The sequence below is a fragment of the Tyto alba genome, unplaced genomic scaffold (genome assembly GCF_018691265.1).
Source record: "Tyto alba isolate M040663 unplaced genomic scaffold, T.alba_DEE_v4.0 Super-Scaffold_38, whole genome shotgun sequence".
NCBI classification, from domain to species: domain Eukaryota; kingdom Metazoa; phylum Chordata; class Aves; order Strigiformes; family Tytonidae; genus Tyto; species Tyto alba.
In genome coordinates this window covers 38,639,133-38,666,773 of record NW_024881313.1, presented here as the reverse complement: position 1 = coordinate 38,666,773, position 27,641 = coordinate 38,639,133, and the positions used below count along the sequence as shown (strand labels likewise).

The 27,641-nt window shown below is 40.7% G+C and overlaps 1 protein-coding gene across 6 annotated transcripts; it reads left to right on the top strand.

The window, feature by feature from the left end:
• Positions 1-850: 850 nt before the first annotated feature.
• Positions 851-27,641, top strand: LOC104357242 (meiosis-specific coiled-coil domain-containing protein MEIOC). 6 transcript variants are annotated; one of them, XM_033011306.2, is made up of 10 exons: positions 871-934; positions 4,653-4,722; positions 10,400-10,531; positions 14,468-14,591; positions 14,833-14,999; positions 18,698-18,799; positions 19,377-21,180; positions 24,315-24,449; positions 24,562-24,742; positions 26,491-27,641. In XM_033011306.2, the coding sequence occupies exons 5-10, from the start codon at positions 14,854-14,856 to the stop codon at positions 26,745-26,747; spliced, it is 2,625 nt and encodes an 874-aa protein (XP_032867197.1). In that variant the 5' UTR covers positions 871-934; positions 4,653-4,722; positions 10,400-10,531; positions 14,468-14,591; positions 14,833-14,853; the 3' UTR covers positions 26,748-27,641. The 6 variants fall into 6 exon arrangements, with proteins under 6 accessions (XP_032867212.1, XP_032867197.1, XP_032867227.1 ...); XM_033011314.2 differs by lacking the exon at positions 871-934 and adding an exon at positions 4,284-4,298; XM_033011331.2 differs by lacking the exon at positions 871-934 and adding an exon at positions 4,310-4,388.

Sequence of the window (27,641 nt, the reverse complement as noted above, 5' to 3'; positions counted from 1 at the left end):
AAAGGATGTGGTAGAAATCGGAGAGGGCAGCCCCAATCGATGTTATCCTTTTATTTTTAATTCTCCTTTACAGCTTGCTCTGTCATTGTTAGCCCAGGTGAGCTTGGGCTGGAAGTGTCTGTTGGTACCAGGTTGATTTTGCGGGGGTGTTTTGCCTCGACGAGGGTCCACGACAGAGCAAATCTCCTTCAGCCAAGGTGGGACGGAGTGAAGTGAAGGAGGAATTCCATCGCTGACCCAAGCCACTGCAGAGCCAGCCAGGAAGGGGCGAATAACCACCCACCTTGGCCTCACATCGGCCAAAGGGCCAAAACATCCTCAGCCACCCTTTTAATAACCGATTTCTGCAGGAAGAAGGAAATACTGAGAAATAAAACACCAGCACCGTGCCCGCACACCCTCTCCGCTGCCCCGGGGAGGGAAACAGGACGCTTTTACGGTGCAATTCTGTCAGGTTTTCGTGCTTTTCTCAGCATGGGGTGAACACGGTGGCTCAGGGGGGATGTCAGGCGGCCTGCCCAGGTGCTTGTCTCAGACTAAATACAGATGGAAAATGGGGGCCCCGCTCTCCAAGGGGCCAACCCCTTACCCCAGCCCCTTTTTCGGGGTGTTCCCCCTCGCTGCCTCAGTTTCTCCCCGCCACGGAGGGTGTGTGTCCCCCGCTCCGCGATGGTTCGCCCCCCCCAAGCCCCCCTTTTTCCCCGGCGCAGTGGTTTCTCCCACCACCGGCTGCTTCGCTCCTTTCACGCTCCGCGCCTCGGCGGGAAAGCGGCGCGCGCGCTCGGCGCGGGAAAGCTGAGCGGAGGGGTGGGCGGGGCTTGGCGGCGCGCGCCGCCCCGTCCCCTCAGGGCGGGAGGCGTAGAAGGACGATAAGATGGTGGCGGGTAACGCCCGGCCTCCGGCCCTTCGGCTTCACGGGGCCTCCCGGGCAGAGGTGAGGTGTCAGCGTCTGCCGGCTCCCCCCCTCGCTGCCAGGAGGAGGGAACTGGGGCCCCGGAGCTGAGGGGGGTGAGCGGTGTGTGTGGGGTGGGAGGTTGTGAGGGGAGGAACCGCCCGGTGAGGAGCGGATCCGCCTGGCTCCCTTGGAAAGAGGGGAGCCGTGGTCGATAAAAGGCATATCCGCGAAAGTGCGAGGCTATCTTCCTCCTCCAGCTGCCTGCCGTGTGCGCCCCGTCGCAGAGCTGTGCGAACCTCCGGAGTTAAAGAGCCGAGAGCGGTGTGAACACCCCAAAAACGAGTGATGTTTCTGCACGGAGAGATAGCAGAAGCGAGTGGTGAGGCGAGGAAGTGTTATAGCCTGAAATCCCAGTAGAGTCACTTGCTGAGGCTGTGGAGGGGAATACATTGAAATGTTTGGTTTCAGGAAAAATAAGTTATTTTCTGACTCTTTTACTATTTTTTTTTTTTTTTTAAATCTCCCCCTGCAAGCAGTGTTTGATCTCATCGTTACGGTTTTTACATTTCCTGTCATAGTAAAAAGCCAAGAAAAAAAGATGTCTTGTTGTGGTGTGGAGTCCGGAAGAATGACTACTTAAGTCTACTGTATAAACAGATGTTTTTAAAATCACTGCAATCTGCTATTTTAAGCGTATCATTACTCGGATGAATTCACACGGCTGTTGCCAGGTTGATGCCAGGAGGTTGCGTGTGAGCATCTTCTTCACACGGAGTTACCTGAGGTTAGCAAGTTTAAAAAAGCGCTTACAGCTATTTGTAGCCTTGTTAATATTTTGAATATATTTGCCCGCTGTTAGCACCTCGCTGGAACCTTTGAAATCTTCAGGAGGTGTCTGAATACTGCACAGCTGAGAGTCACCAATACAATTTATCCTTCACAGCCTGCAGTGGTCCTGATTTTCCAGCAGGATCATTTTCTCCAGCGTTTTCAGGGCAGGGGAATTTGGCAGACTTTGTCTCCTCGTTCACAGCCATTGATGCTGAAGGCACGCTCAGTTGATGAGCTTCTGCACAGGCACTGTGGCTAATTTTCACATTGCTTTGAGAAGAGGGTGTAGCTACTACTACTTCTAGCTACTCTGTAAGAATGTTGTTGGGAGCACAGTTTCTCTTGGATGGTAGCAGGGAGATATGCTAAGTTTTGACTTCAATTTATCAACCGTCTGCCTGTGTGGTATTTTGCTTTTATGTAGACTCTGAGCCTTTCAGAAAGGGCTGTCTTGTTCTTTTTGTAACATGCTGTTCTCAGGCTAGCAGAAATAATTTATGCCTGAACCATTTTTGTGGATTTGTGTCTGGATTTCCTCTCTTTCCCTGCCTTGCCCAGGCCAAACGAGTGTGAACTTCTGCTGTCGGACTTCATTCAAAGCTATTGGGGTCTACTCATATCACTAAATTTAGTGCATGTACTTTAGTATTGTGCTGCCAGAACTCTGGAAATGTTTGGGCTTTCTCTGTTTTCTTTAATCCCTGGTCAGAGAGTAGTTTAAGATTTTTGATTTTTTTTTTTTTTTTTTTTTTCTTGAAACTCTTGAATTCGGTGCATCCTATCAGCAGCACCGGTGCAAATACGCAATTCCAAAAACCTAAATCTGGAAATGGGTATAAAAGCTTCCTGTGTCACGTTTATATATGGTGTCCTTCTCAAATTGTGCTTACATCAGTCAGAGAAGCTGGAGGACAGTTGCCATCTCTGAATGCCATTACAGCTTTGTGGAGAGAAACCAGAGGGAGAATAGCAATAATGTAAACAAAGGCTGAGGTTTTTAGGGAGGGGTGACCTCATTTCCTATTAACTGCTGTGTCAGAAAAGCTACATGGAATACACTTAAATAACCTCTGGGCAAGGTTACATGCTGCATGGCACTCTGCAGTGTATTTTAGCAGTGCTTTCAGCAAGAAGTGCTACAGCGATAGCGGTGAGGGAAGGACTGTGCACAACAAGGCAGTGTTCACGTCGCTTGGTGAAAACATCTCGGGAACAGAAGAAAACTTTGGAGAAAACCGTTGGGTTTTTTTTCACCCCCTCCCTTTTAAAATCTTTTGCAGTCTGCCTGCATTAAGCTACTGAAGAACTTAAGACCGAATGGTTTTCTGATTTGTGTTGTAACACTTTGAGCTGTCACAGAAGTTCTCACATATTCTCCAAGATGGATTTGGGGGCAATTTTATTGTACAGGGGGAGCAACATATTTTCAGGTTTAGCTCAGATGGCTTAAGTATATGTTGAAGGGCAGCTTGAGGGTTTTTTTTTGAAAAATTTAGTCAGAACTTGTTAGCAACATGCTTTCTCTTTTTTTCTACTCTCGAGACTTTGTAATAAGAGTTGGCTGATGATGGACTACACTTCCCAGCAACTGAACTGTGTTATATTATAACAGTCTCTTTTTCTTGTTTTCTTCAAAAAGATGAAAATGGCTCTATTCAATTGTCTCTGGATTTCTTAATTTGATTAAACTATATTTCTTCATTCTTTTTGTAGCAATAAAAATATGGTGACACGAGGGAATGGTCAGGGTTCATCATCTGTCTGAGTTAGAGTTGTGGCAAAATAATGAGTTTGTTAAGGAAAAAGTAAAAGGTGATAAAAATGTAACAGATATTTAATTAAAAGTGGGGAGGACGTAAGTTAGGTACAGCACTTCGGCATGAAAGAACACCTTTATTTAAAATAACATTTTAAATTTTTGTTACAGGAAACATAGGGGGTGATCTGTGCAAGCCTTTCATAGTTACTTAGCCGGGGTGAGCCAGATTATAGCTTTCCGTGGGGAGACAGGAACAGAAGGGGCAGGTGCATCTTCACCTCTGACAAAAAAACATTTATTCCAGTGAATTATTTTTTTATATGGAGATAGCAAAACCCCAGAGGTACAAGAGACCACGAGCTTGTCATGACAACTCTTATACTGTTAAATAGTGTTGTTATACGTATATTGTAGCGATTAAAATTTCCTCGGTGGGTCATACTCCCTGATTACAATTTAAATGGTTTTGGAAGTGTGCGATCACCTGAGAATAATTGCTTGGAAATTACTTCTTGCATGGGAAGGAGGCAAAGGTGCATTTCAAAACCTCCCACATGCTTTTCTTTCCCATCCGAGGAGCATTTCCTGGCTAAATAAAGCAGTTCAGCTGTATTTCGCAGGCAGTCCCCGTAAGCCTCTGCGGGAAGGAGATGGTTCCTAAGGTTCACGATTGCAGTCCTGGATCCCGTACCTTGTAGCTATTGCACAATAGAGGAAAGACTACAATTCCCATAGTACTTCCACATACTGGTACTCCAGTGACATCAGACATTACATGGCTGAGACTGGTTGTAAAGCAAGAAGACCAAAAATGTAAGCTTGGTGTTTCTTTCACTTCTGTAGCAGGGCCTTTGTCAGTGTGAAATCTTTGCTTACCAGGGGGTGATTTCAGTTGCTGCAGAGGTATTTGAAAGGGCGCGTATCTGAAGAAAACATGAGGTGACATTTAAGGGCAAGCAATTTGTACTGCTTCTCGTAGTGTTGGTGCAGCTTAGAGACTCCTCTGTCTGGCAATAGCTGTGTGGAGTAATTGCTTAATGCCAGCACTGCTAGTTTGTCTCGAGGGGCCGCTTCCTCGCCCGCAGCCCAGAAATCTGCTTGCTGCTTTTTGCATTTTTTTTTTATTTTTTTTTTATTTTTTTGTTTGTTTTTTTTTTGGTCCTGCAGATTCAAGGGGGTGGAGGAGAGACGCTCTCCATAGCCTGGCAACAGTTTCGGTGTGCGTGTAGTAACTGAGGTGCGTAGCGCGCGCGTCCCATGGCAGGGCAGGTAAGGGAGGTGCAGCGGCACCGTGGGGGGCTACGCCACCGCACTTGGAAGCCCCCGGGGATCAGCTGCTGCTGCAGTGCTCTGGTGTGTACAACTGGCACGTCTGAGTGCCTGGGTTTGCCTTTGCTTCCCCAGGGGCCCGTGTCGCTGGGAGGAATGCAGGCAGGGAATGGCTGGTGCAGGTTGGTCTCGGTGGAAGTTGATTCTCGCAACGGGCTGAGGTTTACGGGGGGTTTTGTTCTTCAGGAGAGGTGCTAGGTGTCTGGAGCAATACTGATATTTTAAAAAGCTGGAAAATAATCCAGCAAAGTGATTTCTGCAGTGTAATACTTGCTTAGGTTGCTATAGTTTAAAGTAAGTGTGATGATTTTTTTACCTGATAGTGCCCAGCCTTTCAAGTGATTGCGTATTGTAGAGTGCCTGACAAAAACAAAATTCTCCACACACGAATGTCTCTTCATGTTGATCGCCAGGCTCTCCTAATAGGGACAATGTGGAGTGACTTACAAAGTGGATGGGAAACTTGGGAATACTCGCTGTCATCCTTTCACTGAGAAATGTAATAACTTCTCAAGCAGGTAATAGATCCCCTTTCGTTTCTCTTTAGAAACAGTTTAGATCTGTTAAATGACATTGTGACAGTGTTTGCTCAGGTCTGCAATCCTGAAGACATCTACTTAGTATTTGAATTTCACAAAGTGAGGAGCTGGTCAAGTAGGAAAATTAGCTTTGTATCTAATCTTAGTAGTCTAATTAATATACAAATCTGTATATAATGATATATAGTGTATACAGATCCTTGTGCAGCTGATTTTAAAAGTTATATTTATTTGACCACGTATGCTGGCTTGTAACTTCAAAGAGTTTGCTCTCATACATTCAGTAGTTGATCATTTTAGCATTTCTGTTTGTTTAAAAAATATATATGGTAAGACATTTTGATTTAGTGGAGTTTAAATTGTACTAGATAGGCCATCTGTCAAAATGAATCTGGAAAAATAGTTTGTAACTTCAATTGGAATTTTATATTCCTAAACAAAAAGGTTCACTGAGAGTATATTAATGCTGATAATCCTGTTTTGCAGCAACATGTATTTGAAAGGACATAATTTACAAATTCTGCACTTAAGCTGCCTTTGGATTAGTTGACTCTAAACTGAGTGGAAGTTCAGTTGAAAACTCTGTACCTGTTTGTTTAATAGTCCCTTGTGTTTCCCTGTCTACCAGGAGACAATGCAGCGTGACATGTAGTAAGAATTATAAGTGAAGGTGACTATATGGAGGTAGATGGTATTAAGTTCCCTTTTATTTCTGTGGAGCTTTCTGAATATGTTATTCAATTACTTCAATGTGTATTTGCTGACTAGATATTTTGAATCTTGTAGGCTACTTGGTGCTAGATGCATTACAGTAGCTGTCTTTTGCTGCCTTTGTAAGACTTTCCCTTAGCAGCCCCAAATTTGAACTTTTGAATAATAGCATGTTACAGCTGAGCTGTGTTCACTGATTTTTACAACTGTGGCAACTTCAGGTCAGTGTTTCATGAATGGTGTTTTTACTTTTTTTTTAATTGGGGATTAGTGTTTTAACAGATTTTATAAACAAAAATCACTCGCTGAAGCAGTCATTTTTGTATGCAAAAGTTGTGGGAAATAGTAGGACTCCAGTGTTTGGAGTAAAACACTGCAGCTTTGGGCCATGGTTAGGGTGTGTAGCTATATAAAAATATATTATTAAAAACAATATCGGTAACTTTTTTTAATAGTTTAAATGAATTGCAGATTAGGGCTTTGTTTCTAAGCTACCTGCTGGCAAATTACTCATTTTTTTCAAATTAATGAAGCAAGAATGGCGGGAAGTGGGGAGGTTACAAATTTGAATTTTTAAAATTACTGTCTTTAGGAAGGCTGAAATGATGATAATTGCACATATGTAACCACAGTTCCTGGTGGATACATGTGTATCGCATGGTTTCCCAAGTGTTTACAATGTTTAATTTCCTATCATTGACATTCCAAGTTTTAATACAAATGTTGCAGAAATGTTCTGTGCATTTGGGTTTTTTTTTGGCTCAGGAAGAAGTACCTCACAGAGGTGCTGGCATACTGTGTCAAGAATAATGCTTCAGAAAGGTGGCATTGAGGAGCAGATTGGAATTTCTTTCCCAACAAACTTACTGGGGTGTAGCTTTGTAAAGGCCTAAATATAAAAAATTTAAAACGGGTGTGTTAGAGAAGTGTGGGTCTTCAGAAGTAACAGCAGCTTTCCTGGGTAACTTGATTCTGGAACTTGTAACCCCTCAGGTAGTGTAGGTGGAGGCTTTTAAGCTTTCCTCATGATCTCCCTGCAATATTAAGGTAATGTTTCAAATATTTTTTTTTTTTTTTTTTTTTTTATTCCTGGAGGATTAGATGTACTGTAGCACGTGGAATTGCAAAACCTGTCACTTAGATACTCTTCCACGATGGGTCAGTGTGTCTACACGTGCACACTGCATCTCTCTGGAAGTGCAATATAAATCACCTGAAGATACTTCTATTTGTATTACTCTGAAAAACAGGCATTCAGATTAGCAACATTCCCATTAATCGGTGAGGAATAATTTGAAGTGAAGTTTCATATTTACTGTGGCTTCTGTTTGATCAGTGCAATACGACTGTGGAAAGTGTGTGTGTGTCCATCTGTATGTCCATATGTATACGGGGAAAACATTGTCCTTGTCTTCAATGGACAGGATACGTGGGGGCAGAACGCACCAGAATTAGTAGGGTGACTACACATGTGATGACTGTTTATAAGGTTAATTTAAATTTTCTAGTGTTAATTTTAAAAAGTGTTGATGGGGATGTGAGGGGACATTAAATTCCTAAGAAAGTCCAGGGCGGGGGGGGTGATTTTTTTTTTTTTTTTTTTTTTGTTTTTTTTCAGGATATCTAATGGGTAAGCTGTTGAGGAGTCTGTCGTTCTTCCAGTAAGCTTTGACCTGTCCATCAAATTCAGTCACACTGAGGGAGAGGCGGGTGGATGTCTCAGTGATCGTGAATTTCCATAAATGCCATGATGTGGACAGCCTCACAGAAGAGAGATCCAGATTTGTCCTCGCAGGGAGAAAGGCTTCCATGGGATTTTAAGCATTTTGCTTATCCAGCCACACTGGATAAGCAAAATAACTTAACTGGTCACCGTTAAGATGAGCAGGGAAGGACTGGGGAGACCAGTAGGAAAACTGCTGCTGTTAGGATGAGCTTGGGCCAGGGTGTGAAAGTGTAGGAAGCCAGTCATCAGTTTTCCCAGCTGATGGAACAGCTGGATACCTTCTGGTGTTGTGCTGTGGTCAACTGTCTTTCTGTTTAAAGTTGGTTTTGAACAATGTCAGAAGAAAATAAAAGTGTTTACAAATTCAGGAGGTGATACTGAACTACTCAATGAGAATGTTTTAATTTTTTTTTTTTTATTTGTCAATTTATTGCAATGCAAGCTGGCAGTACTGCTTTGACTAAAGCAGTGGCTTCTACTAAAGCTCTAACGTAGCACCCTCGTATCCTGAAGATATCCCAAAAGGCCTTTCTAGTAATTAATTATTTACCAGCAGTGCAATAAGCATGTGTTTATCTCAACCCCTAAAAGCTGACAGCCACAGAAAGTTACCATTGAAAATCCATTTTTCCCAACAAGGGTGTACTGGCTGGAGCACAGAGGTAGCACTCTTACCTTTTTTTGAACAGCTGTGTAAATTTTAAGCTTGGGTTGGACTCTTACAGAGGTTGTGAAGCCTGATGAAGCACCTGCAATGCTTTGAAAATCTCCCATGATTTGAAGCAATTCCTGTTTCGAGGTGTAAATGGATTGTTGCTTGGGATTTCAGGTTCCAACTAATGCTTTGTGAAACCCGCTTTCAAAGTTGCGAACGGTTACATTGTGTCACAGAGGCAGCGATTAGCCAAATCATTAATGTGTTTCATTAAATCTGCTTTGACAGAAGAACAGCTGATAAATCACAGATAGTTAAAAGGTCAGTAACGGTTAGCGGCTTAGACACATATTGACTGAACAAATCATCATGGGTTGCATAAAGATATTACTAGTCATCCCTTCTGAAAGAAAATGATGTAATAAAACTGGCACCTAGGAGCTGTTGCGTGCATCTGAGTCATTTAATTGCAGAGCCCACTATTTTAGCTTAAATACAAGGAGCCTAATCTTCCCCTCTGTGGTTCACGGAGCTTTTTGTAGCGCCGAGGGTTGTATTGCTGCAGCTCTTCCCTTGCAATACGGCTGGTGTATTGTACATGCGCTGAAGACCAGTTGGTGTAAGAGCTGTGAGCTCAGAGCTTCCCAGAAGCATCGAGAGGCCTACACTGATGTTTCACCGAACTGTTCTGCAACCCGTTCCCTGGCTGCAGGCTTTCCTCTCGGTGTGAGCGTGTTTCTCTGCTGCATGGTGATGGGAAGGCTGTAGGAAACCCTACAGAAGTGACTATCAGAAATGGATTCACTAATTCTTCCAGCTCTTAACCCGTTTCCAGCAGATGGTTGGAAAAGAGAAGAGCAGGGACTTGGCTGCGGGTTGAACAAATCATTGTAGCGGAATTCAGATTGGACATCAGATTAGGTAAATCCTTAGTTCTACCATTCAGCAGGTCAGCCACAGACAGGTGTGGGTATAGTCTGACATCTTATTTCTTTAGAAGAGCGGGTGCTTTGTTAAGTTTCAAGATTTTATCATAATACAACTTATGCACACTTCATCTTGATTTATCTTTATTGTAAAAGCAGCCCTTCCCCCCTTCACTGCTTCCACCAGTGGAAGGTTTGTGTCAGTGAAGATGAAGTTTTACATTTGTGTAATGCACAGACTTTTGCTGTGTCATGTCATGCAAATGGCTGCAGTTGGAGAGACGGCATGCGTGCGAAGTGCAGGCGTGTCAGTAGGCAGTGACAACTTGATAATCTGCTTTTCAATAAAGGAAGTATAGGAGGTTATACTGTAACGGGTTTAAATGGATATCCAGAGAGGGAAGGGTTTCAGAATTGGCATGTTCTACTTTGAGTGCTCTTGGGAACATGCTTTTATCACACCTGGTTTTGGATAACAAGGTGTGGCAGGAGCCAACCTTGCCTTGGCTGTTGACGGAAGCTGAGTGAAGATGGAGTGGAACCCTTTAAATGGGTGCAGTCCCAGGTATTTGAGGCTTGTTTGTCCTGTCATGCAGTTCTGTGGCAGACGTGTGCTGTTGAGCAGGATCCTGGGGTGAGCTTATGAGCTGGAATAGCAGATGTGTGACGGAGTAAGCTGAAGAGAGGAGCTTTGCCAGGCAGCCTGCCCCTGCCTGCATGATCCCTCGGTGCAGCACGGTGCAGTTGGCTTACTCGTTCTGGGACTCCAGCTGACCTGTGGTCAGCAACTCTCCTATCTGCTGAGCTGTTCTGTCATGTGGGATCTCACAGCAATAAAGCAACATCGTCGTAACTGTGTGCATGTGTACGGTGTAGGTGGTACTGGGGGAGCTGTGGGCAGTGCGATGCGGAGAGATAGTGGGGGGAGCAAGGAGGGGTAGCTAGGAATGAGTTTCATGTATCCAAAGTACAACTTTGACAGACCTGGTCATTATTGCCTTTTTTTTTTTTTCTTTCCTTTTAAATAGGCTAAGTCTGGCCTTAAGAATCTAAATTTCTGCTTGCATGGCAATGCTGCATACTCCAGAGAAGAGAAGTTGTATACTGTTAACAAGGACATGGTCAAACAAAGTGCTGCCCCTGGTCATTACAAGTCACAGGTGAGTCCAAAAAGTGAATTTGCTTAGGTAAACAGCAACAAATACTTGCATGGTATGTTGGGTTTTCTAACTAAATCTATCGAATAACCACATAACATAGAAACCCTCAACACTTGAAGAGAATGCTACATTAGAGCTGCAGCAGCTTTCACTATTTGTGCCAGTACAGGGGAGTAATCCTCTGTTCATGGAAGTCAGCAATTCCTCAGTCAGTCTGCCTTTGAGTGCCTCTTGCCAAGGGCATTTGTGACACCACAAAGTCTTCTGAAGAACAACTGATGGAAGTTACCACAGACAAAAAAAAAAAAAAAAATCTTTGATTATGTGAAATGAATGTATTTAGAAGCTAGTGTTTAAAACAAACAAAACAAATGGCCCAGTAGCCCTTGAATGTTCTCAATAGTAATTGGGCTACAGAATCTATATATTGAACAAGCACCTCGTAAATGTATTCCTTCTCCTCCCTGCCATGCTTTAAGTGGTGCTTTTTTATATGATTTTGACCCAACTGTCTAAGAAAGGTCTGAACAAACTTGATTCCTTTCTCTTAAAAAAAAGTTTCTTATTTCTTTGATTGCTGAAAAGGAGCATTTCCCTTTGCTGCAACAAGCCTTTCTGGTGATATGAAATTAGGATTTAGGAGGAAGTCTTCAGTAATCTGCCATTTTTATGGTTTTGTCCCTGGTATTAAGAGATAGCTGAATAACTGACCTATTTTCTCCCCTGGTTTTCGTTTTTGACGTATACCTGTCACTTGTTTACTTCTGCTGGTTTGTTTCCCAGGTAACCCAAGAAGGTAATTTATAGAATTCTGATTTAATTTCTTTATCCACCAGTTTCAGAGAATTACTAGCAGCACATCTTGAATAGGTTAACTCGTGTGCTGTAGATTAAGATGGATGTAGGTAGGACTTATTAGAAGTCTTAAGTCAAAACCCAAAACAATGCTTTTTCTTATGGTTGCCTTATCTTGCCAAGAAAAACAAGAAATAAACAAGAAATATTTATCCTGCCAAGAAATCTGAGAACAATACACTCAGTGTAGAAGTAATAATACCGTGCAGTGCTGTCATTTAGTGATGTTATGATAGATAGTTATAAAAAGCCTCTGCGAGCAGTGCTCTGTAGCAGTGAGTTCCTGCAGTTTCAAGATAACTGACTGTAAAAAGGCTTTTTTCCTAATTTAGCTCAAATGCTTTTTTGGAAAATCAAGAACTTTCTGTTATAGGGGGACGTTGTCAATAAAAGTAATTTCTTCTAATTATACACTGAAGCAAATATTTAGCTCTGATTACATTCTTTTTTATAGTCTGATTACATTCTTTTTTATAATATACCCTTTCAGAAAATTGTTAGTCTGATACAAGCCACAGACTGCTCTTGCCTCCGAACAGGAGGAGAGCAATGTCCTGTTGAATTTTTTCAGTCTGTGTTCTCTAATGCTGTGGTTCATTCAGGTGCCCCAGATACACATAATGTCACTGCAAACGTTTCATACAGTTGTCGTGATGTAGTGGTCTCTATGAAAAGTCCCAAAAACTCCTTCCAGTCTGCTTGAGGGGCCTTCACTGCTCTGTCAGCAGCTGTTACTATCTCAGAACAGACGGTTACAGTCTTGAACTGTTTCCTGTACTTACCTGGACATCACAAGAAACAAAGCATTTCCAGTAATGAGAAATAATATTTGAGGCTCCTGCTGCATTCACAGTGCTGTAAAATCTTCAGACAGAGAATTTTCAGAAGATCATGGATCTGTCTCCTAGCTGCCCATCCTGAGCAGTGGGGGTGAGACAAAGTTTTCTTTGGAAAATTTTTCTCGTACCTGTGTCCAAAGGCACAGGGTGGGCACACTGGAACTTCTGCACGTCTTTTCTCCTGATCATCCTCAGCAGTGCTCAGGACCCAACTGCACAAGGTCCTGAGCAGGCTGCTCGGAGTGGGGGCCTTGACTTCAAAGGTCCCTTCTGACCTCAGCTCTTCTGAGATTCTCTGCAGAATTCTCTGTTCCCAACGCAATTTATCGTTTATCAAATCTCTTACCAAGATCTGTAGATTTTGTCTGGCTGTACGTGCCCGTCAGCTGTGCTAGCTTGGCACTGGATTTGGGAGAGAGCAGGGTGAGGGGTGAGGGAGTAACAGCCTTCCTCAAGGTCTGTCCCCTCGCTGCTGGAGCAGTGAAACCATCTACGTAATAACAGCAAATCCTTAGCACACAGCCTGGACGGGGCAGAAGCACAGAGGAGCCAGGCAGCAAAAAGTGAGTCGGTGTGTAGTGGAGCACAGGACTCATGTCACAGATACCGTAGCAATGTCAATGCCTAATAGCTTTGATACAGTTTAATTTCATATATATTTATAGTTGAAATGTTAACATTATACTGATGAAATTCTACTCCTCAAATAAAAAAAAAAACCAACAACAAAAAAAACCCCAAACAACAAAAAAACAAACTTTGGAAGAGCTAAATACAAAGAACTGCATGAGGCTTTTGGAAATAGTGAATGTTTTTTTGTAAGTGCTTCAGTTTGCTTACTCAGTTGTGATGAGCTGCTTGCAGAAGTTGAAAGCCCTCTGTATGCATTTGAAGATAAGATGTGACTTAATAACAGTGTTAGATGTCTTGGAAAAAAGTGTGTTCAGTTTAGTATGCAGGGAGAGCGTTTAGTACATGCACGCTTCCATTTTACAGGAAAGAACAGAAGCTGTGTCTTGTTATGCTTTGAAAGAAAAAAAAATCCGTTGCAATGAAGTATCTAGGTTTTAGATGTAAGTTTTTTGTTGTTTTGAGAGGTAATGTAGTGAGAGCAGTGGCTTTACTATGATTTTCAGGGTGGAAAGAATGAAATAACAGCCCTACTGATGACTGTAGGAGTTATCATTTGATTTTTTTTTTTTTTTTTTGAGACAGCATTTAATTCGTTGCTTTTTAAGGTTGGAATTCAGAGCACAACACGTCTCTGCCTCTACAGGCAGTCTTCTCTTTGCAAAGCCAGTTACAGAGGTTATGACTGAAATTCAGTAAAGAACTTTGAAACTAAATCAAGCTGTAGGAGACAATGCATTGTTTTATTTCCCCCCCCCCCTTTTTTTTTTTTTTTACTGTAATTTGTTAATACTTTGTACGTAAAACACAGATGAGAGTTTCTCAGTTAATTTGAAATTCTGTTTCACTAGGTGGAATGACAGACTCCAGTGTTTTGGAAGTCTGAGTGATGAGGTTGTATCTAGGGTACATGAAGTACCTCCTCTACTGATCTTTAGTCACATTGTCCTGCACAACTCACATTAGCAGTGATTAATGACTCTGAAAATAAGAGATAAATCCATTAGTTACAGATCCTATTTTTAATCTATGCAAAAGCATTTTATACTCCAGCCAAGGAGCATAATTTATCTTTGTTGCTTCCTAGTAGACTAAACAAGACCAGGGCCCCAGCATGGGCATGTGCTTGTTGATACTGCTAAATTGGTGCTAAAATTTTGGCCTTGGTCAGCTACTGCTTTCCTAAATGATAGCTGTGTGTGGTTCAGAAGTCATTTGTAGCAGATAATTTGGATACCACCCTCCTCCTCCTCTGCAGGGTAAGAATTTACCTGTACACAGGACCACTGTCCTGTCATTTAGTTTCTGGGGCAGGAAGTTGTTCTTGTCTTTTATTTAGTGACACAGATAGTGACAGTGTGCTTGTATGGAATGTTACAGAATATGTGTCTAGCTTCCGCAGGGTTATAGCACCTATAATTCTGTTACTTAATGTTTGAATGTGTAAGACAAGTTTATAGCGAGTGATAAGCCTTTAGTGTAAACTTTTTTAAATCAAAAAAATTCACTAAACGGTTGTTCTGTCCTGCTCATGGAGGTGGACTCTTTGTTGGAATATTTTGTGTTTTCAGGGATATAGCAGGGATAATTGCTCTTCCCTTTGTTTTCTCAGAAGGGGTGTGTATGCCTGTGACATGTGCATTTCCAGTCATATAGGCTAGAAGATTCTGAGCTTGTGAACGTGACACACAAATACCTACAATGTGAAATCTGTAGAGAATTCCTATTATTGTATAGTAAGTAATTTTTATTATTTATTTACTTATTTTTAGAAAATGCATACATTGGCCAGATTTGGACTGCTTGAAGGCAGGGGAGGGATGTTTTAGACTGTATCCTTTTGTCATAGCTACGTTTCATTTTCCTGAAAAATTATTTAGCTCAAGGTATAAAAGGAAGGGGTTTGCTTTTTTATCTTTGCTACTCATTTACGTGAACGTCTAATGTTAAAACGGTTTCCTTTTCTTTTCTATATAGGTAAATAGCAAGAAACAAAAAATGGACACTCAATTATTTTCCCCATTATTAGGAGCAATTACTAGTACGCCACCTCCGCTAGAATCTTCCCGTCTGTATAGTGACTGGTCAGCATGTGGAGAGGAAATTAGCTCAAAAGCTTCTTTTCAAGACTGCACAAAGAAACGGTATGAGTGTTCTTGGTATAATCTTACGGTGGTGTTCTGGAACAGTGAAATTATTATGGAGCAGAACAAGTGTGATTCCAATCTTTTTAGGAACAGTTTATGGGATAACTAGAAACTCAGTAAATTTTCTTTGCTGTATAATAGTTATTATAGAGGTTGTGAAAAAAGGTACGAGGTCTGTGTGTGTATAGATGTATGTGTTTACATGTGAAAACATTTTAAAATTTGGAAAGAATACTACGTTTAGGGAATGAAGTGGGAAACTGTCCTATATAATTGAAAACTCGTTCAGGGGAAAAAAAACACAAACCACTCTCCTTCCATGCCTCCCATTTCTCAGTACTGCAGCTCATAATGATCCTGCTTGATAATGCAGAGTATTTCCTGGAACATGAACAATGCAGAGAGTGTTAGACACAGGTCGAGTGTTAGTGGTACTTCTGCTGCTGAAAGCATAAATATGCATACAGCTACTCTTGAAAATATGCCAGCCTACTGTCTTGTGCCCCTGATGTAATGCACTCAGTTTGATATTATATTAAAAAATATATTTTTGCAGTTTTGGATGCTGAATGAATGCAAAGGGTCTTTGTTGCTTAAATCATGAAACGTTTTTATTCCCCTGGAGAAATACACTCTGCTCAAGTCTTGACTGTTGCAGGCACTTATGATCGTCCAGTCTTAATAATGCAGTAAAATTAAGGTGCAGAGAAGGGTAGCAAGGCTGGACAGGATTTGAAAGCTTCAGTGTCAGTGGAGAGTAAATAAAACTCCTCTTTGGTTTTGAGAAGTCAACTCTGCAGAGGATTTCTATAAAATCATAAATTATATGACTACAGCAAGGGGCAGGGAATGATTATAGAAACTAGGGAGTACCCACTGAAATAACTGGTTCTCTCCTTCATATTGGCCACTTTATGGCTTGTGTACAGCAATTGAAATTGTAATGTTAAAACTCTTCCAGCTGTAGAAACGTGTAAACAATGATTTCACATTAGGCTTGCTATTCTCTTCTGTCCATCTTAATGCCAAGTGTTGGCAACATAATATTGCATCTATACGCTGAGCATGACATTACACGATGTGGAATATCTGGAATATGGAAATGACCAGTTTGGGTCCGGTGCTCTGGCTGTGCTCCCTCCCAGCTTCTTGTGCACCTGCACACAGGCAGGACACGGGGAGTTGAAAAGTCCTTGATTTCTTAGCAACAGCTAGAACCATCAGTGTATTATCAACATTATTCTCTTACCAAATCCCATGCTGAAGCCAAAACACAGCACTATTCTAGCTACTAAGAAGAAAAAATTAGCTCTATCCCAGCCGAAACCAGGACACTCCCCAAAGGAAGACAATAGTTCTGTCTAATTTCTGTCCTCAAAAGCTATGGACATGTCCACACCTTCAGTTCTAGACTTAATCACAAGAGCTGAAACAGCACACAGGTGTGGCAAAGGTACCATTTCCAGTTGCCTGTTGCTCTTTGGTCTTCTGCAACACTTCTCCTCCTCCCAGTACCTTGGAAGTTTTGCCAAGGAGCTGTAGGTCTTGGTTCTTTTGTTTTATTTCTTGTTCTTTCCCTCTGTGAAGGGGCAGGCTTGCTCGCTGCTGTGCCCTCGGTGTCAGGCTGGATGTTTGTATTCTATTTGGTATAGTTGCAAGCAATTTGGTATGGTTTTGCCTTTCCCGTGTGCTGGTTATTTTTATGGATTCTTTTTATGATGCTCTGCCTTGGTAGGCAGTAGGTTGTCTTATAGTACCAGGAGCTAAAAATTTGATTCCTTCATGCTGCAGAATCAAGGCATTTTACAGCAAGTGTTCTCTGGTACCAAACCAGAAAGGATAGTAGCTGCCTACCTTGGAGTTGAGAAAACTGAATGCCTCTTACACTGGGATTTTTGGTTGTTCTTTTGTTTTGGATTTTTTTTTTTTTTCCATTTGTTCTGTTGTTGATGGAGGGTACTTTATTTGGAGACCATAAGACAAGGATGTCGTTGACTACTTTTCCATGTGTGTCAGCATGTTTCATGGGAAGTATCTTCCCTTCAGGATGGATCAGGACTTTACAATACAAGATGCTTCCCGATGTGTTACATTACCAAGAATTTTCAGATTGCTGATAATGAACAGCACTGGCTTGAGATGCAAGGTGTGGGAGGGGTTTCTAGTCCCTCATTTGAACAAGTGACTGCATTAAGAAATAGAATTTGTCAAGGATTCAGATTCTGCTGCCTCAAATTGCATTGTAGTATTTCTGGTGTATGTACCAGAAGAAATAGCTGAACATTTAACCTCACTTCTGTCTAGTCTGTAAAATTTGTTTGGACAATTTTAGACTCGCTGCTGTCCTGTGATTGTTCTTTCCTATGTTTTTTTTTTCTGTAGTCCATCCAGCTTCCTGCAGCCTTGTCCACAGTTCTAAAATGGACAGTAATTTTATTTTTAATTTCCATGCTACATTGTAAATTGATTTCTCCCTTGGTGAAAGTCATCCAGACACAAACTTTCATCTATGATTTCCAGTTGGTTGCAGAAATTGGAAGTAAATAGACGTCCTTTTTTTTAAAAAAAAAAAAAAGCTTGCCTTCTGACAAAGGCACAGAAGAGATCTGGTTATCAAATATCAGTTGGAGTTCTACATCCATAAAGCATTTTCAGGAATCTTTGCATTTATGTATACCCTAAACGAAATCACAGACCAAATTCTTTACAAAGGAAGCTGAATTGTCATGATGTAAATAATAGGAGTAGTTAGAAGGCAAAATTTAATAAGGTCTTGAAAGCTTGTACGGCCTAAGTGTCTTAATTTTCACTGTGGTGAGAGATTAACAAAGTGATAGTCTTAATAGTTTATCCTATGTTTTATAGTCTTTGTTAATTGGCAAGATCAGCATGAGTAATTATGTGGCAGCACTAACAGACCATGTAGTTGTTTGGATAAACTGACGCCAGGGAAGACTGAGAGATCTTCAGGGACACTGGAGCGCATCAGCTGAATGAGAATAGGATGATGAGTGAAATTTATTGAAGCAAAACAATGCATGTTAGAGGGAAGGACATCTTAATAGTGTTCTGTTTTAATCAACTCCTGAATAAGAGGTGTCGCTACAGACAGCTCTGTAAAGGTCTCAGTTTACACCTGAAGTAAAAGATAAAATTTGGGCTTGTGTAAGAGGAGTGATGGTTGAACACCTTTGATATTTATCAGGAATATTAAAGTTTTGACCAACACCTTTCTAAAAGGGGATTAAAAAGGAGTTCAATTTAGGTATAACTTAATTCTTTTGACATTAATATAATACTACTTGAATTACGGAAATAGAAAAATTAGAATCCTCAAGATTTTGAGAAGATTGATCATGTTAATCTTCTAAAGGAGACAGTCAGGATTTGGAGAAATGTCTGTAAAAAAATTTATATTGATTGAAAAGAAAGGAAAATCTTTTGCTGCTCCTGTCTCTTCACATAACAGCTTGGCGAGGCAAGAAGTTAGGAGAATTGTTCTTCATTTAGGCTACAGAATTAACGGATGCAGGAAGAGGTTTCTATATATGAGTGCTGAGAATAAATTAAATTCAGAATCTTTAGCAGATGCTGTTAAAATAAATGTTTAATGCTTTACTTTTTTTGCCTGTTTTGTTTAGGAGAAAAAGGTTTTTATTTATCTAGACTTTTGTGGTGTTGGTTTTTTTTTTCAGGGCACCAATAAATCTTTCTTACTCTGGCAATGGCCCAGATATGTTTGGGCTAGTGTCAAGCATTTTAGAGGAGCCAAGCAAGCCAGAACCAGCTACGGATTGGTAAGTTTGTTTTAAAAGTTATGATGCTGGGTGTTGTTTTTTTTACATCCTTTGTCACACAGTTATGATAAACATTTGGAATTATTTCACAAAGTTGAGTAACAAAAGTCTCATAAATCCCCTTGAAATGTAGAAGTGTTGTTCTTCAACTGCCAGTAAAAAACAAAACCAAAACAAACAAACAAAAAAAATGAACAGTTAGAAATGCAAATTTTCTGAAGTTTTCCATCAGCCTACAACATTTGGCGGGGGTAAAAATAAATCTAATTTTAACCAGTAAGGAGTTGACAGAATAGAGTCAAATCTAAATTATTTAATCCAAATAAACTCAGAAGTTCTGAATTATACATATTACAAACATTAGAGAACAGCGTTGGTAGTCAGATTTCACATGGCATTTGCTCAACTGCAGCAGGAATATTCCTGCCCCTTCCTGCTCATTATATTTTGGAGGAGGGCTGTGCATGGTTAGCCAAGCGTGTAACGGGGGAGGAGCGGGGAATAACTGATACCTGAACTGTTTCAGTGTAAGAGATGTTTTAAATCATTACAGGAGGCTTGTTTAACTTTGTTACAGGAATTCTCTTTCAAGATTGTTTCCACCTATGTGGGCACCTGATCTTGGAAGCAATGTTGAATTCTCAGGGTTCTCATCTAAGCACTCTGTTGAAAGTAAGGATTTTTCAAACCCGACGGGCACACAGAACTACTATCAGGAACACTTGCAAAAGTCTCACGATGTGGAGATGTTACACAGAGGTTTGGAAGATCTTCATCTCATAGAGTCTTGGCTTTCTCCATCTGGCCCGTGCACTCAGCCTGATAATATTCTGAAGAACAATTATCCTGAAAATTCCTCTTTGCAAAATAACAATACAATTCTCCAAGAAGGGTTTTCATTTCAAAATGTAGACTATAATCAGCATTTGTGCGGCTACGATCACATGAGGTTAAATGGAGACTACAAAAAAACTCGTTCCAATTTTAGCACTTTTTCTTCTCAGAACAGAATGAAAGAAGGCAGTAGCATTCAGAAAGAGTATTGGAAAACTGAAAGAGGCAAAGCTCTGAAAAGTCATGCTCAAGAACAAACTAAGTATTCCCCTGATCTTTCCAGTAGGCCTGTTGATGACTCTTGGGATAAAGTGTCCCAGGACAACCACTTGTTTTCTAAAAGATATGAAAACTTTACAGCTGCTCATAAATTGCAGTCAACTGTTTATCCATCGCTATATTTTTTCAATCAACACACTAAAGAAAATAGTTTTTCTGGAGGGACAAACAGAAAACCACAGGAAACCCATGTGCAAAACGGTCATCAGAGCTTTACTTTGGGGGATGCTTTTAATAATAATAATGAATGTAAGATCCATATTAGTCCTAAAGAATGCTCTCATAAAGTACCTGAGTATGATGTATCTGCAAAAAATGTTATGCAAAATGGGAGTTATTCATCGTACCATGGACGTATGCGGCTGGATGGGAAAATGGCAAGTCCTTCAGTTGCTTCAGATGTCACGTATGGAAAGCAAGTGGTAACAAGTCCACAGTCGTCTTCAGGGGTTTCAACCGTGTCTGGTGGTTCTCCCACCCATCAGTCTATAACACAGTCTTCTTACTACTCACAGATCTTACCTGTCCTCCCTCCAAGGAAAGATGTAAGGCCACAAATATCAAACGGTGTTTCTAATAACTTGGGAGTTTCTAATTTCATCTCAGAAAATCAGAAGCACATCAAACCCATTGGACGATCGCAGCATGATTCATTGACTAATAAGGAGGGGCAATACCGTAAATTCCCCATTAATTTTTCATCTGACTGGTTAACACAGCAGAATGCTGTAGGTGAAGACCCTGAAAAATACCACAGATTTCCAAAAAAGCAGAGCCAAGAAAATAGTAATAAGGATGATAGAAGAGGCAGAAGGAATTGGATTCCTCATTTTGGGTATACCACCCCAAACCGTCAGCAGTTCAATATGTTCCAAAAAAAACACGAACAGAATGGTGGTAGCATGTCAGATTTCATCAATCCTTCTTTTCTTCCTTCTTTCCCATTGATGTCTGATTTTAAACAAAATCCCAGCTTTCCTCCATTTAATCACCATCTGTTTTCATCAGCGAATAATTTCAATTTTCCTCCGTCACCATTTCCATTCTCAGAACTTGTTGATCTTTTTCACTACGATGACTTTAACCACTTGAATCCCTTCCTCAACGACCTGTTTTGTGGGGAAATAGCTGCCCCGTACTTTGCCTTTCCGACACCGTTTAACAAGTACAGACCTCCAAGAAATCGCAGTGGGCCTGCTAATGAGCTTCACATCCGACTGGAGGAGTGTTATGAGCAGTGGAGAGCTTTGGAGAAAGAGAGAAAGAAGGTAAAACACAACTAACAATAACTTCTTATCAAAGCTGGCAGTGGCATGAAACAATTTATAGAGAGTAGATACTCCGGGCTGTCACTCCTTTTGAGGAAGCGAGAGTTCTGTTGTCATGTTGTTAGTTTTAAATACCTGGAACACCATCTGCAACCTCTGCTTTGAATATAATGCTTGTGGTGTTGGCCATGACCCGCTTTAAATCATGCCTGGCACTGAGCTTCAGTTTCTAAGGCTCTTTCGCCTTAGACGGGGCTGCTAACACAACGTTTCTCTCTGTTAACCTACAATATTTGCTACAACAAATGTGATAACATCACTGGCCAAAGCACGGAATTATCGTTAGCTTGGATGTTTTTCATTTATGTGGCCAATAAAAGGTCATTAGCTGGTTGCTATTAATTGAGTAGGCCTTTGTTGGGACTCTAGAGCCACCAGCCATCTATGAGGATATGGCAGGGCCCTCCCTACCACAGGTGGTTCTTAAAGTACTGGTGTTTTATGGACCTTAATGCTCTAAATGTTCATATTGCACAGTTTGGTTAGATGGATCTCTCTTCTTTTCTTGTCCATACTCCTTCGCTTCAGCTAAATCTTTAACTCAACTTTTATAAACTCAGGCTCTTCTTTTCCCTGCAGAGTCATTTAAGGAGATAAGCTTTTGTGGTGTTTTTTGGGGTGTGGTTTTTGTTTGGGTTTTTTTGTCTTTTACTGTCGGTGATACAGTGGTGTCTTATTTCTGTTTCTTGTTTTACTAAATCTTTGGTTTAGTAAAAAGAACTGTAAGTAATCCTGGGCACCCTGTAGGTGGCTGCAGAGAAAACCTATAGTGTTTTGAATGCACGTGACTTCCCCCAGAGGAAGTTTCAATTTATACTCTTCTTGTTACAGTCTTAGACTCTCTTGCTAAGAACTGTTGTCAGGGAGGGATCGCACTACAGATAAATGTAATTACATTTGGGAACGGAAGCTCTGTGCTCAAAAGGAGCAGGAAATGCTTTCCCAGGAGGAGTCAAATCTCTCAACTCCATGCCAGGTCTTGGAAACTAGGTTGTCAGTAATCCATGGTCCTAATTGTGCCCCAAGTGCCTGTCTACTTATTCTGTGTTGAAGACTCTTGGTCCTTGGAGAAAGAGATGGGTATCTGGCCAGACTAGATCTCTGGAGAGCATCTTTTTTTTCCAACATCAACTGTGAGACCTTGCTAATAGACTTTTGGAAGTATAAATAGAACTGCCTACATTGTTTGCTCACTGATGCCTTTAAAGATGACTCCTTTCTGCCCATCCAGTCTTCTAAAAATTTCCTAAGAGCAAGAAAGGTGGTGAGTGATTTTTGCTGCAGTGTGTCTGGAACAACAGTGTTTTCACAAACTCTTCTGCTTTCTATTGTGGCAAAGGCGGCAGCTCCAAACCTGCTCATGCAGGATTTGGGTCAATTAAGTCATTTTGGAAGACTGAACCATAGTTTTTATCTCAGAATTTATGGGCTTTTTGTGTTTTCATCATTAGAGGGAGGATTGTTTATCCTCATGTGTTCTTAATAATCAAAGGGATTTAATTGATGAACTTGATCTGGTCCATTCTAAGTGATCCAGTTTTATCCTAGAGGTGATCTTGGGACTTCTCGGTCCTTGATTTTTGTAATTACAGGCTATACCTGCAGAGAGCTTTATGAGTATAAACTGTTCTCAGTCCCATAAGCCAGCTGCCGTAGCGTGGCGCTCATTTCTACAACCAAAATACTTATTCTTCAAAGGGGGCTGACTGCATCCTGATTGCCTGACAGGAATGTGCCTGGACTGCATTAATTCCTATTTGTAGCTACAGTTTGGGAGAATGCTATAGCTTACCTGTACGTATATATGTAGGAAGGGATTTTCTTTTGACTTTCTCACCGTTTTGATATTCCTGCCCTACATTAATTTCTTAAGAGCGTAGACAGAAACTCCCCTCAGTGAGACTTACATTTAATTCTACCTAGCTTGTCTGATCAGTCAGCCCTTTCAGCTCCTAGAAACCTGTCCATTGCAGTTGTTTTAGAGTTCACAGCGACAGTGAGCTTACCTCTTTCCTTCTACAAATCTCACTTTTCCAGCAGTCTTGCTTTTAAATTTCTAGAAATTGTCTGTTTGGAGTTGCCTGCAATATTAAATATGCAAATAGATTAGTACCGTGAATTGCTTATTAGTTGTAATTCTTAAATAGCTGGTGTCGTCATATGAATTGATGACCCTTTCTCCATCCATTTTTTTTTTCTGAATGTCTTTCAGGCTTCTGCGATGAATGCAAGTGGAGACAGCCAGCTCTTGTAATTCATGTTAGATCAGGGCAGAGACTAAATAATATGGATGTGTCAGTAAAGCAAAAAGAAAAGGACTTCAGCACGTATTTTCAGTATGAATGTTTGCAGTATGAATGTAGACTTAACCTTGCCTTAAATTGCAATGTGGAACCTAATCTTTTTCCCCTAAGTCCATTGTACACTGAAGGAGGAATGAGGCTGAGAATCAGCGGCTAGTTGTGTCTTTCTTACTCCAAGAGTAAGGAAGTTCCTATCCAAAAGTAGGTTTGGTAATGTTTAGTCACTGCCTGCGTTGTATAGTGGTTTGGCCAGTTCCTTTCTGAATGGGGAGTTTGGCAGCTGTGGTGATGACTTTATCAAAACTGATACCAGTTTATGTTAAATCTGGCTTAATCCTGGTGCATTTCAGGCATAATTTATGCTGGTGTGATCACCTGTTTCTCTTGTTAATAATCATGATATGTAGCGTTTGAGAGATGTGGTGAGAGGCATACAGTTTAAATTCCTGGAGTACTGTACAAGAATTTATTTGCCTAGGTCTGTACCTGAGATTGGTTAAAACAAAGTTGTATAGCTTTAGTTCTAAATGTTGCCACTGAGAGTGGTGTGTGCTGAGGTAGAGATGAATTACAGAAGTGTTCTTATTCTCACAGCAGCTGCTTATATATCTTAACAGATACTTGGGAACATTTTTCTGGAAATGCAGTCAGAAGCAAAAATAGGAAGCACACTTCCAACGTATTTGAAAATTCTATCCAGGCCCAGAAATATCGACTGTGATATTGTACTAATTTCAGACACTTAACGATGGTTGTTTATTTCCCCTCCAGACTGAGGCTGACCTTGCAAGAAACTTTCCAGGAAAGCGCATAACTAGCTCAAATAACACTCCTGTGTCCCGCCTTCCTGCTAACCCATCACGAGTTGATCGTTTGATTGTCGACCAGTTACGAGAACAAGCCAGGGTAAAGGCTTCTTGAGCTTTAACTCCTGCTTTTCTTTTGGGGCGTATGTTTGTTTGTTTAATGGAGACTTATAAATACTTTGTGATTTCGGTGTTTTCGATGTATATGGCAGGTGCTCACGTTAATAGGAAGAATGGAAAGGCTTCGTGGCAGCCCCGTACACAGTAACATATCCACTGCATTGGAACACCATAGGGAAGCCATTCACGTAACACAGGCGAGGCGTAAGGATGAGATTGTTAATGCTGCTAATCCACAGAGACAAGGAGCACCACGTTATAATAACGAGAAAGGTAACTGCTTTCCATTCCTGTAGTTTTAAAAGCTTTTTCAAAGACTTAATTGTGAAACTCTGCCATTTGAAATATGCACATTTGGAAATGCAGCCATTACTGTAGCCAGCAAAAAATGTTGCTAAATCTAAACCTGTCACTTCTTTAAATTACTTTAAGAGATACTTTTTTCTTTCTGTTACTACTTGCAACACTTTGAAACATTTTCCTCTTGACTAAGAGAACTGTAAAAACTGTTCTGTGATATTATATAACCATAACTAGTTTGTCCTAAAAGTAAAAACGTACTTGTTGTTAAACAAGTTGACTTTCTTTTTTAGTGGTATTGCTAGTCTGCCTCTTCAGCTTACAAAGTAAAAAAAAAAAAAAAAAAATTGGTGCCGTGTTAATGGATTATATCTACCTACCTTATCTAAATCGCAAAACTGCCAGAAATTACATTTCATAATTCCCAACTTTGTTGAAGTAATGCCAGAATAATTTGTAGCAGCAGTATCTACTTTTGTAGAAGTAATTCGAAACTAGGACAAATTGCATTCCCTTCTAACAGCATAATGTCAGTGATAACTTGCTATTCAGTATAATGATCGTACAGCTGATACATAAAGGATTTGGGGGTTTGGAGGTAAAGATAATATTATTTTTTTTCTCAGAAAATATCTGTATCTCAGAAAACGATTTCTAAAGAGGAATGCAATTCCCCTGCCTTGCCCTCATCTTTAAGACTCAGCACTGTCCTATATTGTCTTAATCCCTGCAGTGAAGCTGAGTGTGTGGTTCCTCTGGCATCCAGCAATGCGTATGGGGTAGTTCTTCCTTGTAAGCAGGGAAAGATAAGCTGTAAAGAGAGTCAAAAGATTTTGGTGTCCCAAGTTAGGTGTCAAGCACGATGTCATATCCTTAACAGTAACAGTCCTATATGTAAACCAGCTTTTAAAATTACTCCTGAAGTTGTGTAATGTGACGTGAGTCCCAAGCATAAGCCAGGAAGCTGGTAGTTATCACCCTACTGAAAAAAAAAAAAAATATTCCCACAAACTGTGTTTTTGATAATGCTTTATAGTAAATGCATATGGAAGCATTATTTGAACCATCCTGTATCGTGCTTGTAGTTAGAAAAATTGCAATTAGTCTTTCACGGTCAATAGTAACACCTCCAGAATCATAACTACAGTGCAGGAGAGCCATGCTGCTCTTGGGTGTCTTAAGCACAATCTAAATCATGTAAAGAAGGGCCTTTAATCTGTTTTTCACTGTGAAATATGTGGGGTTTTGAGTTTGGCTGTTGGGGATCATATATCCAGAGGTGGGCAGTGAGCTGTGCGGCTGGGTGGGTATCGGTGCCACTGAAAGGAAGACAAAGGAGGGAAAAAAAGGATTGTAACAAGCTCCTCTGGCTGGAATCGAGTAGGCAGTTTTACTAATCATACTTGTCGAGTATCACTGTAGATAGTCCCCTCTGATAACGTTAATTAAACAGGCTTAATCGTTGTATTGCGGGCGTGATGGTTATGCCACTGAATTTTGTGTTAAGGTTGCTGTTAGTGTGAGATGTTATAGCTGTCATCTGCGTGAGAAGAATGCTATCAGGGTACAACATTAGCTGTTTCTTGACCACACTTTGAGTACCAGTGATGGGTTGAACCAATGTACGGAATTTTTATTTTTATTTTTTTTTTTTTTTTTAATGTATTAATACCACTAGGCTTGTATGCCAGTTTAACCCGTAACGTGTTTTTCTGTTGTAGATGTGCTGGCTCTGGCAGCTGCCATTCGGGAGCTGGCCGCTTCCACGCGCAAGGCTCGTACCGCTTTGTGGTGTGCGTTGCAGATGACTTTGCGGAAAAACTCTCCAAGCAGTCCACCGAAACAAGAAGCTGTGGCCAGGGCATTGCAGGAGCTTTGCCCTCCAAACACAAGCACACAAGAAAAAAGCAACGTGGAACGTGAAAACAAAGGAAGCAAAAAAGAAAAACCCGAGGAAGCCATGAGGATTCTGGAATAATAGCAAATAACAGCAAAAGGGAGGCAGAAGGCTGAGGATGGGAAGGACAAAATGTCTTGTGGTACCACAGGAGATGTTTTTGATAAGTTATCAAAAAGCAAAGGGGTTAGCATAACTGATCAGTGCTGCACTTCTATTACTGTGATTCTGGTGTTGAGACACACATCTTGTAATAGTGTAAATGCAATTTTAATATTGATGGTATGGCGACATCTGTTACATAAGAATTTTATTATTAAGAGGAACTAAACAATAGCTGAGCATATCCCTGTGTGCTTATCCAAAGCTCTGTATCAGCTGTGAGTCAAGCCATGACCTGAGGAACCAGAGTGTGGTAGAACTTCATTCTCCTTTTTTTGGTAATGATACAATTTAGCATACTTAAAAAAAAAAAAAAAAAATCCATTTGCAAGGTATTTAATGTTTTTTTTTCAGGGGGTTTTTGCACCACGATGTAATCCTTTTAAGTGCCAAAGTGATCACTAAGTCATTTGCATCCCCTTGCTCTGTAAAGAGTAATCCACACTCCTGTATTGTTTTTGTCACAGGGAGTCAGGTCATTCAGGTTATCGCTAACAGTTTGACAAGAATAATCAGTGTTTAATGTTGGTTGCGTGAGATGTTCCAGCAGTTGTGCTGCCAATTCAGTTTCTAGCTAAACCAATGTAAACTGAGCTTTTCTATAGCATAGTCCATTTAAATTTTCCATTAAAAGAAAAATAAGTTTTGTAGATTCGCAGTAAGTACTGCATTGAAGTACACGTTAGCAGGTGATATAAAATTGTCACTCAGGATTAGAAATTAGATTTATTGATTCCTCAGTGGGTTAAAAAACAGTAACTATATAACACAGTATGCACTTAATTAAAAAAATTATTGTTTATTATTAATGTA

Bases quoted from the DNA above. Each gene is read 5' to 3' on its own strand.
- LOC104357242 (XM_033011321.2), top strand. From the start codon at position 14,854: ATGGACACTCAATTATTTTCCCCATTATTAGGAGCAATTACTAGTACG. The intron at 21,181-24,314 runs GTAAAACACAAC...TTTCCCCTCCAG, and splicing joins TGGAGAAAGAGAGAAAGAAG to ACTGAGGCTGACCTTGCAAG. The intron at 24,450-24,561 runs GTAAAGGCTTCT...TGTATATGGCAG, and splicing joins AGTTACGAGAACAAGCCAGG to GTGCTCACGTTAATAGGAAG.